Raw genomic sequence first — 13,130 nt, forward strand, 5'->3', positions numbered from 1 at the left:
CTACCTGTTGTTCGATTTGTAATGTATGTTAGGAGATGATAAAATGTGAAGATAAAGTTTCTTGTTTATCCGAGAAATAATACTACAAATTATAATATACAATACAGTGAAATAATTATTAATCCAACAGTACTCTCTAAAGTCAGATATCATTTATAAGAATTTCTGAACATTTTGGGAATGTAGCTGTCGAGAAGTACACGTAAGCAGTATAAGGCTGTTCTTCATTTAAACAATGAATAGATCTTTAGCTACGTTAGATTCGTGCTATTGAACCGTAGTTTTGATCATGTTTTGGAAGTATTTGATGCAATAGTTGTGTGAATGCTGTTCGAAATCTTGTTGACATTAGATTGTAAAATATTGGATTGAGCGTAGCCGAAATATATTGTAGTAGACCTGAAAATTGAATAAATTTGATAAGAAATACACGGATAAACAAAGGTTGCAATGTAATTTGACCTATATTCTACATGCATCCGACCGTACTACTCGTTTTTGTAGGATAACACAAAAAGTAGTTACATTTGCAGCGCAGCAAATTTAATATAGATTACGTGAGAATTGGTTCCTACAGTATAAATGGAAAAAGGTTCAGATTATGGATAGCATAGAATGTCCGCAGAACAAAAAGAGTTATCTTTGAAATAGAAAAAGAGTGATTTCGAGTGTAACTTCATTTATATGCTCAAATATTTAAAAGTAAATGAGAAATAAGAAGTTGCAATAAAAATAGAGTTCTCTAGAAAATAGAGACAAAGTTGAGTACAATTTTCTGAGTCATTAAATTCTTTTAGGAGGTTTTCGAGAGCGAGCAAGACAAGTAAAGTACGGCTAACGTTTATCATATGACCACGCCTTCTTCCTGATAATCAGGGTTCGCAGCAACTATTTAGACTGATTTCTCATGAACTTATTTTATATTTGCTTTTTTTTAAATAGTTCCAGTATAGAATATTAAATAGCCATCATCACATGGAGACCTAAAGGATTTAATTATTGTAAAATAAAATCAAATCATATCGACTTACCAGTAACTGGATAGAGAAGGAAACAAAACATAGAACTGTCGCATTGCTGTTTTGTATATTGAACTATTAATCGTTCTATGTGATATGGTAGATAACAGACGAAGAATACAGCAGTTACGGTAGCTGTAATATAGAAAAATCTCACATTAAAGGCATCATCCCACGAATCTGAGATGGTAGGGATTTCAGGTGGGGTATTCTTATACGGGATAGTAGATTATGGAGAAGGGGTAATTCTGTCCATTTCTTCCTAATTGCCGTAAAAAACGGTCCGGAAGATGCGGCTCGTTCACAAGGGTTGGCGCGCTCCAATCGAACTCGTTGTGGAAAATAGCGAGCCGGGACGCACGAAGTCATATCTTCCGGGCCGTTTTTTTTACGGTAATCAGGAAGTTATGGACGGGATCATCCCCTCTCCTTAATCTACGATCCTGTAGACGAATACTCCACCTGAAATCCGTACCACCTCAGATTCGTGGGGGTGATGGCTTTAAATTTTAAGCGTAATGTATAAAATCTGCTTACATAGCATTTTAATGACCATTCGTTGTGCTTGTTGACTTTTAGGTGGAGCATAATTTTTCGTATGAACGTACAATATACTTGGCTGAGCAGAATCTGTACTATTGGTGTTCCCGATTGGAACGTGTACTCGTGTCGCTGCAGCCATTTCATTGAGTGTGGCTACATAAAAAATTACGTTTTTTTTTTTTGAAAAATAATAACATATGTAGAGCCGTTCAAAATTAAAATAGTCATACCAAGAATGCGTACGTAACAGTAGACAATGAATATCAATGGTAATACGAATGTGACAACCATTGTTAACTAAATTTATATCGATATAGTTGAAAAAATAACATGAAAAAACATACGAGGAAAATATTAGAATAATTCTAACCTCAAATGGATATCTGAAAGGTATATTCTGGCTTGTTACATAGTCACAACTTCCTCGTTGAGAGTCCAACTCTCGATTGTAGCCACAAAAATCCGGTACAACTCGTTTGAACTAAGTTAAAAATGATTGCACGGATAGTTGTCACAATTGGAGGACTGACCGCATAATATTAATTTTCTTGTAAAAAAAGATTTTTTTCTCGAAGTATCCTTTTCACATGTTTTTTTTTTAGTACGTGTAGATTGATTCAAACTAAAAGAACCTAAAAGTGGTTAAAAGAGGTGCCCAGAAAAGACAGTTATTGTCGCATAATTTTCCTAAAAAGGGATGTTATGAAAAATAATTTCCCCAAAATACTATTGAAAAAAAACAATAAGATAAAACACTTTACTAGTTACCCAAAAATTTCATAAACTCTACGACGGTAACTTTTTTGCTGTTGTTTTAATTTAACTCCGCTCAGTGCCGAGAAATATTACATAAGAAAAGAGTTGTACATACCTGTAAACCTATGTACAATGATGGAAAAAATGCGATTATCCATATTAAATATATAAGATATATCACTCTGAAAATGTTCTACTAAAAAAATATCCACAAATATTACATCAAATATTATAAATATTAAGATCAATATATTTGTCTGGAAATCGTTGGATTAGAATTTTTTCTGTTGTAAAGTTGATTTATAAAAGAAAGGAACCACAAATAAGTTGGTTGATTTGATTCAAGTAGTGAAATTTGCGTCAGCATGACGAGAACGGATCGAATTGAAATTTATAATGATATAACGACTCGGACTGCATAAATGAGTAAAGCTCGGTCCCACCCCGATCGCCCTTCATCGCGCCGTTTCGATCACGGCCGCTTACGAAATTCCACCGAATTTCAAGTCGTTTTGACACAACTATACCAATTTGCAAACATTCAATGTTCAGTAAGCCTTACGCCTATCCACTAATTAAAATGCGACACATCTTTGTCGTAATAATGGCTAGTCGTAGTATAATTATACAAAGAGTAGCCAATAAACTGGAAAATTATTCCCATACACGTTTAAGAAATTCTCTCTTGAGCACATTTTTTAAGTGGGACCCATTTAAAAAGACATACCTTCGTTTATCAAACAAAGCTCGATGACTGAATGGATAACATATAGCAACAAAGCGTTCCGCTGTCAATGATACGATAGTCAAAATAGATGCGAATGTAAATAATGATATAGAGGTACCTGTAACAATTGTTTTGACTATCGTATAAACTTGGATTCATAGATTAGGTAAACTTACTCATAAATGCACAATATCCGGTAATTGCTGGTGGTCGGTCCTTCCTCCAGAGATGAAATAAGTCAAACGGTACACCAACAATAATTAAACACAAATCGGATATGGCAAGTGATGCAAGAAAATAATTTGTATGCGAGTGCAGTGAAGCTGTCTAGAAGTATAATTTATTTTTAAAAAATTCCCTTGATCTACTATTTAGGAACGGATACAGTAGTAAAAAAAATAATAATTCTTTGTGCTATTTTTATGCTAAAGAAGTTCAACACGCTTAACACTTCAAACTGCAAAAATGACGTTGTTTTAACATAGGAAGGGCACGAACACATTCATATTGCTTTGGTTCAATAAAAATCCTCTTCAATATCTTGCTGGATTTCCGTTCCGGATGTGTGGATTCTTACACGGTGGTAAAGTAGGCAATATTCATATTTGAGAATAGCTTTTCTGCTCTTTGCTCTTAATGTGAGCAGTTTTTGTCCTCAGTTTTTAGGGGAAAAATATATTTCAAAGCTTCACCTACTCAATGGACCACATGGTCCTTCATGGTCAAAAGTAAATGACTGAGTCACGCAATTTTCAATGAGATAGGAAATTTTCTCGCATCGAAGATAAATTAACCTTATAGATAACTAGTACTGTAAGGACATTCCCAACAAATCCAATGCATCCAACAAGAATGAATAAAACAGACAATAATAGTTTCAATGTGTAGGGGATAGATGTATCACTGAAATAAAATATTTGGCAGTTAATTATTTTTTATACGTTAACCAGTTCAGAGAAAAAATAAACAAATATTTGATGCTGACCTGATTTCGGAATATGTAGCTGTACTATTTGAATTGTATATAAACAAAGTAAGATTAGCAAAATTTGCCACTTGATCCAAATGACAATACTGTTTCAACACGTCTACTGGTAGATTAATTACAGATTTCTGTAATAGATTAATAGTAAACTATTGTATGGATTTTAGGATATCATCCAAAAAACAATGAAACCCACTAGACTGCCGTCTTCATCCCGCAATTTCAAATCTAACATCGCTGTGATAACACTATTATTTTCCATAATATCGATCATATTTGCGGCAGAATAATTCGTGAATGATCCTGGTTCTTAAAACATAAACAACTGACAAATAAATTAGTAGAGCCTGGAAAGAAATTTTCAATCGCAAACTTTCCTTCAATGTTACGGATCTAAACAAAACATTCCGAAACAGAGTTCAAGAAACGAAAAACGAAAAAAAAAACGGAATCAAAAAACGAAAGCGAACATATTTGTAAGATGTACGTGCATGCAAGATACATAATGTGATGGGACATGCACGAGCACTTTCAAGGATTTGAAAAACTGTGGATTAATCCCAACGGAACTCTCACTGAAAACCGTTGAAATTGGACATTTGATCAATTACATCTCTTGCAAAGATTTTGTTGATTACTCTTGAAAAAAGGGAAATGGGAGAGCATTGGTCAGATAATCACTCATTGAGAAGACGATATTCCAGATTTTGCATCCGGATGGCTATTTATATGTATATTAGATAAAAAAAAGTATCAGATTAAAATAAGATCACCGCAATAGAACCAGGAATGAGAGTAAAGTAGGAGATGGTTTCGGATTTACTATCGTATATGTAGTCTTTATATAAGAGAGAGATGTAGATGCAAAAAAAGATACATAAATGAATATTAATGAATTTTTGAAAAATTAATATTGCATGAAGAAAATTATACTCTAAACGTGTTGTTTATTGAACGAATTTTGTTAGAAACATTTGAAACTTAATAAAAGATGCATTCCACAACAGAATATAATTTAATTCGAAAAAAAAAACAGATAACAAACGAAAACCGCTGCACATAACTGGAAATATATGCTTATGACGAGAGTCAGACTTACTTTATTAATTGTCAATATCTTAAATCTGAATAAGAAGAAAAAATTCGGAGAAGGAAGCTATCAAGTGCCGAGAAGGAAGTCATTATTCTTAAGAGGCATATTTTTAGAGGAAATAATATGAGTCTAACAGAAAGTTGCATTATAACCCTAAAAATAGGGATGACGTCATATTCTTCCTTATTTAGGTATTTAGATTCGAGTTTAATGCTTCAAATTTCAATTAACCATGGTCTTAAATGAATTTCAAAAAAAAAAAAGAAAAAAAAGCAGCAACGAAACGTGATTACGGTTCAGTAAAATATGTTGATGAAGAATTGATGAAATGGATACGAAATATATGTGTGAAAAACGAATAAATTACAAGTATTAAATGCGTATTTCCACTTTATGAATTCTCTTCATTCGTAAACAAATTGGAAACGAGGAAAATATAGGAGCAGGTGGAATCTTTTAGAAAGGGAACGTTTGGAGTTGTACTATTCATAATATTATGTAGTAAAATGTAATATAATACAGTATAATGTTAAAAGTATTAATATGGTAATATAATATAGTACATTATGGTAACCGAGTGCCGTATGTGACATGAAATTCCCCCTGTAAAATGACAATTTTAGTTTCAACAAAATATAATATAGTATATATAATTACAGAATGCAATATATTGACATTATTTCTTTCAAGAAAAAAAGAGAACTGTATTAGGTTCATACAGGTATATAGGCACAACTGTATTAGATACAGTTGGTTGAAAACGGCTTCACGTATGTTATAGTTACGTAAGTGAATGTGCTAGTAGTGGGACCTTCGCTAGGATCCAATAGGGGTAGCTGTAGCTGAAAGAGGGTCCCACAGCATCATTTCATGCGCAATCGCCCACACATTTGGACCATATGAGGTCGTTTTGACTCATTTGTATTATTTTAACATTAGAAATATCGAAAAAATTAAAGATGGCTCATTAAAAAGCAATTGTGAGGGAAAATTTAGTGTTGACGGAAATGTGCTATATTTTCGATTCCGTATGTTACATATCCTGGAAAATATCTACAAGAAAAAGTGGATTTCTTTGAGTGGGACGAATATTTTGGTAACGACGATATGGTGACGTTTGAAGTTTTCAGTAAGGAACAGCCAACATCCATGAAATTCGACACTTCTAGTTTCAGCCAGATGTCAAGAAAGTGCACGTAGCGTTTGGAGGAATGATCGTTCCATGGTCAAGCTTATTAAAGGTGTAGTTTGAAACAATTTTAATCATTTTCTTATTTGATTACATTTAATGAAAAATATCATCCTTAATCGAATTTTAGAAAGTGATTTTGTGTAGGTTCACCTGATCGATAACTATTTTATTGCGCAAGCTGACCTATTTCAAATCATTCTTTAAGAATTAAATCTCAACTGATTTTATTCCTCATTTCTTCATCTAAAGAGGGAAAAGAAAACTCGAGGTGAAGTGAGTAAGTAAGATCTACTTAGAAAAGGTATTTCCTCACAATTAATGTGTCATATTCGTCAATCTACGATTCCTCGGCTACAAATCTAATAAATTCCATCATCATTTTCCTGGAATAGAATAGTCTACAAATTAAGACCATTTCTTTTTAGGAAAATAATGTTTACATGCGACAAAGAGAGGTCTAGGATAACTGTTACAAAAATCTCAACACACTGGGAATAGCTTTGTAGAATATTTGTGGATTGACTGATGCGATGAGCGGTTGCCGATGATTGCTAGAATGCTGCAATTTGTGGTAACGGCCTAGTCCTCGACGAACCCATTCCACATCCACTACACTGTGCATATTGAAAATCCACCAACATTCAAATGTGTCATGGCAAAATGAGATTCGTTCATGTCGAAGAAACGTGGATAACAACATTGAAGAACGGATGATAGGAATGGTAGTGTGATGTGGGGAAGAAACCGAGACCAATGGATTTAGCTTGTTAGTCGAACCTATTCATGGTACGTCTATCTTTCCTGTAATCCTCCTCTCATATATTTAAAGGAAATATTTGCGAAAATATGGGGAAAAGCGAAAAGAAATCCCTTTCGGAAGCAATATTTTTGAAAACTGAACAATATTTGTCAGTACATATTTGAATAATTGATAAATACTCGAGAGAGATACGAATTACGAGTTTTTAGAAAATTCAGTCAACAAAGTGCACTATGTTAATGAGAGATTGTTTGGATTTGCTTCTGATTTCAGAGCAAATTATGAGACTGCACTCGCGCTTTTCACGGATTGAATTGCATACGTAATGGAGGAAATTATGGAAATTTGTGAAAGATTTTTCTGCGCTACATTATTAAAGGACACACAACTTTGGAAAATGACTTTCGGTCAAGAAATATAAAGGCGGCTAAAGAAAAAGGTTTTGTTAATAACGATTTGCTTAAGAAATTCATCAAGGAGAAGCATAAAACCAGAACAAACTCACTTCAAAAATACTTCGAAGGTTATTGTGAATTCAAAAGCTAAGGTGAGCCGAAAAAAGTTTTCAAAAGAATAGCAAAAAAATTGTTTCCTTCAGAAATTCATGTAAACCTCCAAGAGTTTTGTTGATGACACGCCTTAGGTGTATACGCTTCACACAGCTCATATAATCCTCATAGTTTGCATCTCATTTTTTATAATACTAAAATATCTTCGGTATAAATCGAAAATCCATAGGAGAGGTTATTCGAAAAGCAGTCAAAGTACAACAAAAGTGTCGGCAAGCTGCTTTAATATGGATGTAAAATTTTTACACCACAATTCCTAAAAAAAAATTAGCTAACACGGGGGTTATCGTTCTGTAGTCAAGCCGTAAAATAGTTTATAATAGAGAAAACACTTAACTATACAGTACAGCATACAGTACACGAAAATGTTCCACCGCTGATGATCTTAGACCATAAGTTGCGTTGAAGTGAGCAGTGGCGGTGTTATGATGGATGACGATCTACGAGAGAGAGAGGGGATGAAAATCATTTTGTCCTTTTTACGAGGAGATAAAATCTTTTTTTTTTAAGTAAAATCAAACAACTTCAAAATAAAGAGAAATAATAATCCTACTGAATTTCTAGAAAATGTGACAAATTCCTCAATTTTTCATAAAAGGGGATTATGAAGAACTGCGGTTGCTCCTTATATTTTCTCATAATCATTGAATTATTGTGAAAATTCATATTATCACATGAAATATTAGACAAGAAAAAATAAACTGTATAAAAAATAAATTTAATTTTTAAATGAATTTTGTCTCTGAATCAATTTTTAAAATGGTTAGAAAATAAATATTTTTCGCAAGAGAATCAATTTCAACTTTGTTCTGCACGTTTGCCGATGCTTCATTATCTCCTTTATTAATAAGATTGTATTTAATTCTTTAATCGCTAAAAGGATTGTTTTTAATTTATCCACGATAATTGAGTGCTTAAAAATGTTAAATCAAATTTCACACAAAAAAAAGAATGAGGACTGAAACTTTACAGCTTGTGTTTTGCGACGAGTTTTTAACACGAAAAAAAAAAACATCGGAAGCTGTTTGCTGGTGTGAAAAACCGCATTGGTCTGTGTGCTTACGGAAGAAAAGAAATTGAGGATAAGAGGGGCGCCGAGATCACATGAGCGCCGAAGCCGATCATTGAGGAGAATGATCTATTGCCGAAATTTCAAACACTATAGGAACTAAAACCATGAGAAAAACATAATCAAAATCAGATGTTCGTGCAGAGAAATCTCCATCTGAAATTAATAGAAAAACAAAATTCAAATGTTATCGATGAAAATAATTAATTTTTTTCTGTTGCACACGATTATTAATTCTTCTTTTGAGAAAAAATAATCTGACAACTGTTAAATAAGAAATTAGATTTTATTAAGATACACTGCCTAATTTGCATGTCTATATATATACTGTATACATAAAATGGAATTTAGTATATGTTCAGGAATGAACATATACTAATGAGTCTGTCCTGGCTCAGCAGAAACAGGGAGTCCATCCCCTGAATCCACGGATCTCCCTCACTAGAGGGATCACAGCCGGTTAGTCGCGAGGCTACGTGGCGCGTCCCCGGGTGGCGGATAGGGGGCTAATCGCGGACCAAAAGCGACCTTGCGCTTGCCCAGAGACGCAGGTGGATTCAGGGGATGGACTCCCTGTTTCTGCTGAGCCAGGACTGACTCATGACATCCTTGTATCCCGCACGTCGGTCCGGCCAAAAGCCTGCAATCAAGTGACTGGGAGGTGCAAGGGAGGCGGTTTGGAGTCGCCTCCAACAAATAAGCTCCACATGTCCACAACGGGAGAACGAAAGTTCTCCCAGAAACTCATGGGACTAGAGGCTTGCAACCTGCCCATGGGTTTTAAAATTTTTAAGCAAAACACAGTAATAGAAAAGAGTCTCCTGATTCCGGAGGAAAGCCTGGTACGGTAGCGCCAGGTAGGACGGGGTTGCAGGAGTCATGCAGGCTACCAAAACGGAAAAGGACTAGGATGGCGATCTGTACTTATAACGCACGTACGCTTGCATCGGAAGCGGCCATCGAAGATCTGATGATGCAAGCCAAGAAGATCAAGTACGACGTCATCGGACTGACCGAGACGAGACGACGTCACCCTCTCAACGCCGTATATGAAACTGGAGAAGAACTGTTCTTAGGAACATGCGACAGTAGAGGTGTTGGTGGAGTTGGCGTCCTCGTCAACACGAGTATGGCAAAGAACATCGACTCTTTTGAACAACTTACGACCCGAATCGGACGTCTGCGGATGAGAAGATGTGGCCCAATACCAGCTTTGACTATCTTCGTCGTTTACGCTCCAACATCAAGCTACGAAGAAGAAGAAGTCGAAGCTTTCTATATGGACCTGGAGAAGTTCTACCAAGAAGATCATGCCTTCTACAAGGTCATAGTTGGCGACTTCAACGCTAAGGTTGGCCCAAGAAGAACGCCGGAGGAACTTCACATCGGGACCCACGGCCTACAATGGAATGACCAGGGAGAGAGGCTCGCCGAGTTCATCATGACGACTAAGACCATCCATGGGAACTCGCAATTTCTGAAGCCCTCTTCTTTACGCTGGACGTGGGAGTCACCCGGTGGAGGGTACCGTAATGAAATAGACCACATCATCGTCAATAAAAGGTTCTGCCTGACGGACGTCGGTGTTGTACCAAAGTTCTATACGGGATCGGACCATCGCCTCCTCCGAGGAAGATTTTCCTTCACAAGGAGAGCAGAGAAAGCCGCCAAGTTCAGAGAGAGAAATCCCAGGACTACCATCAACTGGGATCTCTTCGCTACGCTGGCCGGCTTTTGGGAAGATTCTGCAATGGACAACATCGACGAGGAATATGACCGGCTTGTCGAACACCTTCACGACTGCGCGAAGAAGGCTGAGAGTTTTAAAACCACCAGGAGGCGCCTGTCTCTTGAAACTCTTGAGCTGATACGCCAGCGTGGAGCAGCACGAGCCGCAGGGAACCAAGAACTCACGTCCGAGCTCGCAAGGCTTTGCCGAGAGGCGATAAAGGAAGACCTTAAAGAGAGAAGAGCAGAAGTGCTGGCTGAAGCTGCAGAGGCGGGGAAAAGCATCCGCTATGCCCGTCGAGACTTCGCCAGTCGCAAGACGAGGATGACTGCTCTCCGGAACCCAAAGGGAACAGCCATTGCATCGAGAAGGGGGATGGAGAAAATCATCTACGACTTCTACTCTGATCTCTTCGACAGCCATGTCCACTTGCCTCCTCACCATCTGAGGGAAGATGGACAAGTCATTCCAGAGGTTCTCCCGTCCGAAATACGACATGCTATCATGTCGGTAAGAAATCGTACGGCACCCGGTCCCGACAGAATAAGACCAGAACACCTGAAGAGCCTTCCGCCAGTACTCATCAACACCCTGGCGAGGCTCTTTACACGTTATCTGTCGGAATGCAAGGTTCCTAAACAGTGGAAGACCAGCAAGACCGTGTTGTTGTATAAAAAGGGAGATCCACATGACATCGGCAACTATCGCCCAATCTGCCTACTGTCCGTCATCTACAAGCTCTTTACAAGAGTAATCCTTAATAGGATTGAAAAAGTCTTGGATGAAGGACAGCCATGCGAGCAAGCAGGGTTTCGAAAAGGATTCAGCACGATTGACCACATTCACACTGTTTCGAAACTCATCGAGGTATCACGAGAGTACAAGATGCCGCTCTGTCTCACCTTCATCGACTTAAAGAAGGCTTTCGACTCGGTTGAGACGGAAGCGGTCGTGGAAGCCTTGGACAACCAAGGCGTCCCTACTCAGTATATTAAGGTACTTCGAGAGTTGTACAGTAACTTCACGACCGGAATTTCGCCATTCTACAAGAACATCATCATTGACATGAAGAGGGGGGTCCGACAGGGTGATACAATTTCACCCAAAATATTCACAGCCACCCTCGAGAACGCAATGCGAAAGTTGGAATGGGACGACATGGGAGTGAAGGTTGATGGTCGGCAGCTACACCATTTGCGCTTTGCTGATGACATCGTACTGGTAACACCTAGCATCAGCCAAGCGGAACGAATGCTGACCGAATTCGACGAAACATGTGGATGCATCGGTCTTCAGCTGAATCTACAAAAGACGATGTTCATGCGGAACGGATGGGTCTCGGATGCCCCATTCACGCTCAACGGAACGAACATATCCGAATGCACCAGCTACGTTTATCTGGGTCGGGAACTGAACATGATGAACGACCTGACCCCCGAGCTGGGCAGGAGGAGACGAGCGGCTTGGGGAGCGTACAAGAGCATCGAGGATGTAGTGAAGAAGACCAGGAACACCCGGCTCCGTGCTCACCTCTTCAACACCACCGTACTTCCTGCTTTGACCTATGCTTCGGAAACCTGGGCATTTCGCAAGCAGGAAGAAAACGCGGTGAGCGTCATTGAACGCGCAATTGAGAGAGTGATGCTAGGAGTATCCCGTTTCACGCAAGTGAGGGACGGGATTCGAAGTTCTCTCCTACGTCAGCGATCGAAGATTAGAGACGCCGCCGCGTTTGCCAAGGAAAGTAAAATAAGGTGGGCCGGACACGTGATGCGCTTTGATGACAACCGTTGGACCAGAGCCGTGAGCGACTGGGTTCCCCGCGATATTAAGCGCACTACAGGAAGACCGCCGACCCGATGGTCAGATTTCTTCACGAAGTCCTTGAAAGAAAAATATGATGCTCTTCGTGTCCCACGCGAAAGGAGGAACCACTGGGCTACTCTGGCACGCGATCGGGACAAATGGAAGAATTACTGGCGCCCGCTCGACCAGTTCGAAGATCAACGGGAGTCAAGGTGATCAAGGTGATACATAAAATACCGCTACTACTGTTCCAAAATCTGTCGCCGACGGATTAATCCATCGCAAACCGTTGGAGTTCTGTGAGTGGGCAAATTTAGATTTTATCAGTACCATTCAAAAGCAAATAAGCTGAAGATTTCAAATATACTTTTAGAGTTTAGTTTTGAAAAATGTGTTGACTTGAAAACAGGCAAAATTCCTCCAACATTCGTTAATTACCCCAAACCTCAATGGCAATTTTGCCATTGCATATCCGGCGGTTATGTCATCGTGGAACGAAGGAAAGGAAAAGAAGCTGTTCATGGAATTTGCGTTAGTCTCTCAAAAGTGGACGAAATGTTGATTAAATCCGCAATCAGGAGATTATTTACATCATTTTGGTACTCCATATCATATGTGGGTTCGAAATTTTCATTGTCTTTGGAAAATGAAGAAAGTAGTCCATTAAAAGTTAATAAAAAGTCAGAGTTTCGTAGCTGTGAAAAATCTGTTCGGAAATTTTTTGTGAGCGAACAATTTCTTCTTGTTAAAAGTTCAATTTGTGGGTTTCTATCTTTGAAAGTGTTTTGCTTTTCCAGTATCAAAATTACAATTTTGCTCTATTTAGTTATTGATTAAATTATTTAAGAGGTGGTGTGCCAAAATGTTCTAAATAGACTCATG

At 37.9% G+C, this 13,130-nt stretch overlaps 2 protein-coding genes across 3 annotated transcripts; one reads left to right on the forward strand and one right to left on the reverse strand.

The window, feature by feature from the left end:
* Positions 1–256: 256 nt before the first annotated feature.
* On the reverse strand, positions 257–7,015 carry RB195_021413 (uncharacterized protein; the record flags this gene model as incomplete). Of its 2 annotated transcripts, none has more annotated exons than XM_064208137.1 (12): positions 257–399; positions 1,032–1,154; positions 1,557–1,715; positions 1,793–1,859; positions 1,933–2,043; positions 2,434–2,500; positions 3,046–3,163; positions 3,222–3,372; positions 3,840–3,948; positions 4,031–4,158; positions 4,227–4,339; positions 6,805–7,015. In XM_064208137.1, 12 exons carry the CDS (start codon positions 7,013–7,015, stop codon positions 257–259), a joined length of 1,500 nt encoding a protein of 499 aa, XP_064064018.1. The 2 variants fall into 2 exon arrangements, with proteins under 2 accessions (XP_064064018.1, XP_064064019.1); XM_064208138.1 differs by having other exon boundaries at positions 6,805–6,937.
* A 2,608-nt stretch (positions 7,016–9,623) lies between these two features.
* RB195_021414 (uncharacterized protein) lies at positions 9,624–12,464 on the forward strand (the record flags this gene model as incomplete). Its single annotated transcript, XM_064208139.1, has 1 exon — positions 9,624–12,464. One exon carries the CDS (start codon positions 9,624–9,626, stop codon positions 12,462–12,464), a length of 2,841 nt encoding a protein of 946 aa, XP_064064020.1.
* Between the last annotated feature and the right edge of the window lie 666 nt (positions 12,465–13,130).

Source organism: Necator americanus, chromosome X (assembly GCF_031761385.1).
Source record: "Necator americanus strain Aroian chromosome X, whole genome shotgun sequence".
NCBI lineage: Eukaryota > Metazoa > Nematoda > Chromadorea > Rhabditida > Ancylostomatidae > Necator > Necator americanus.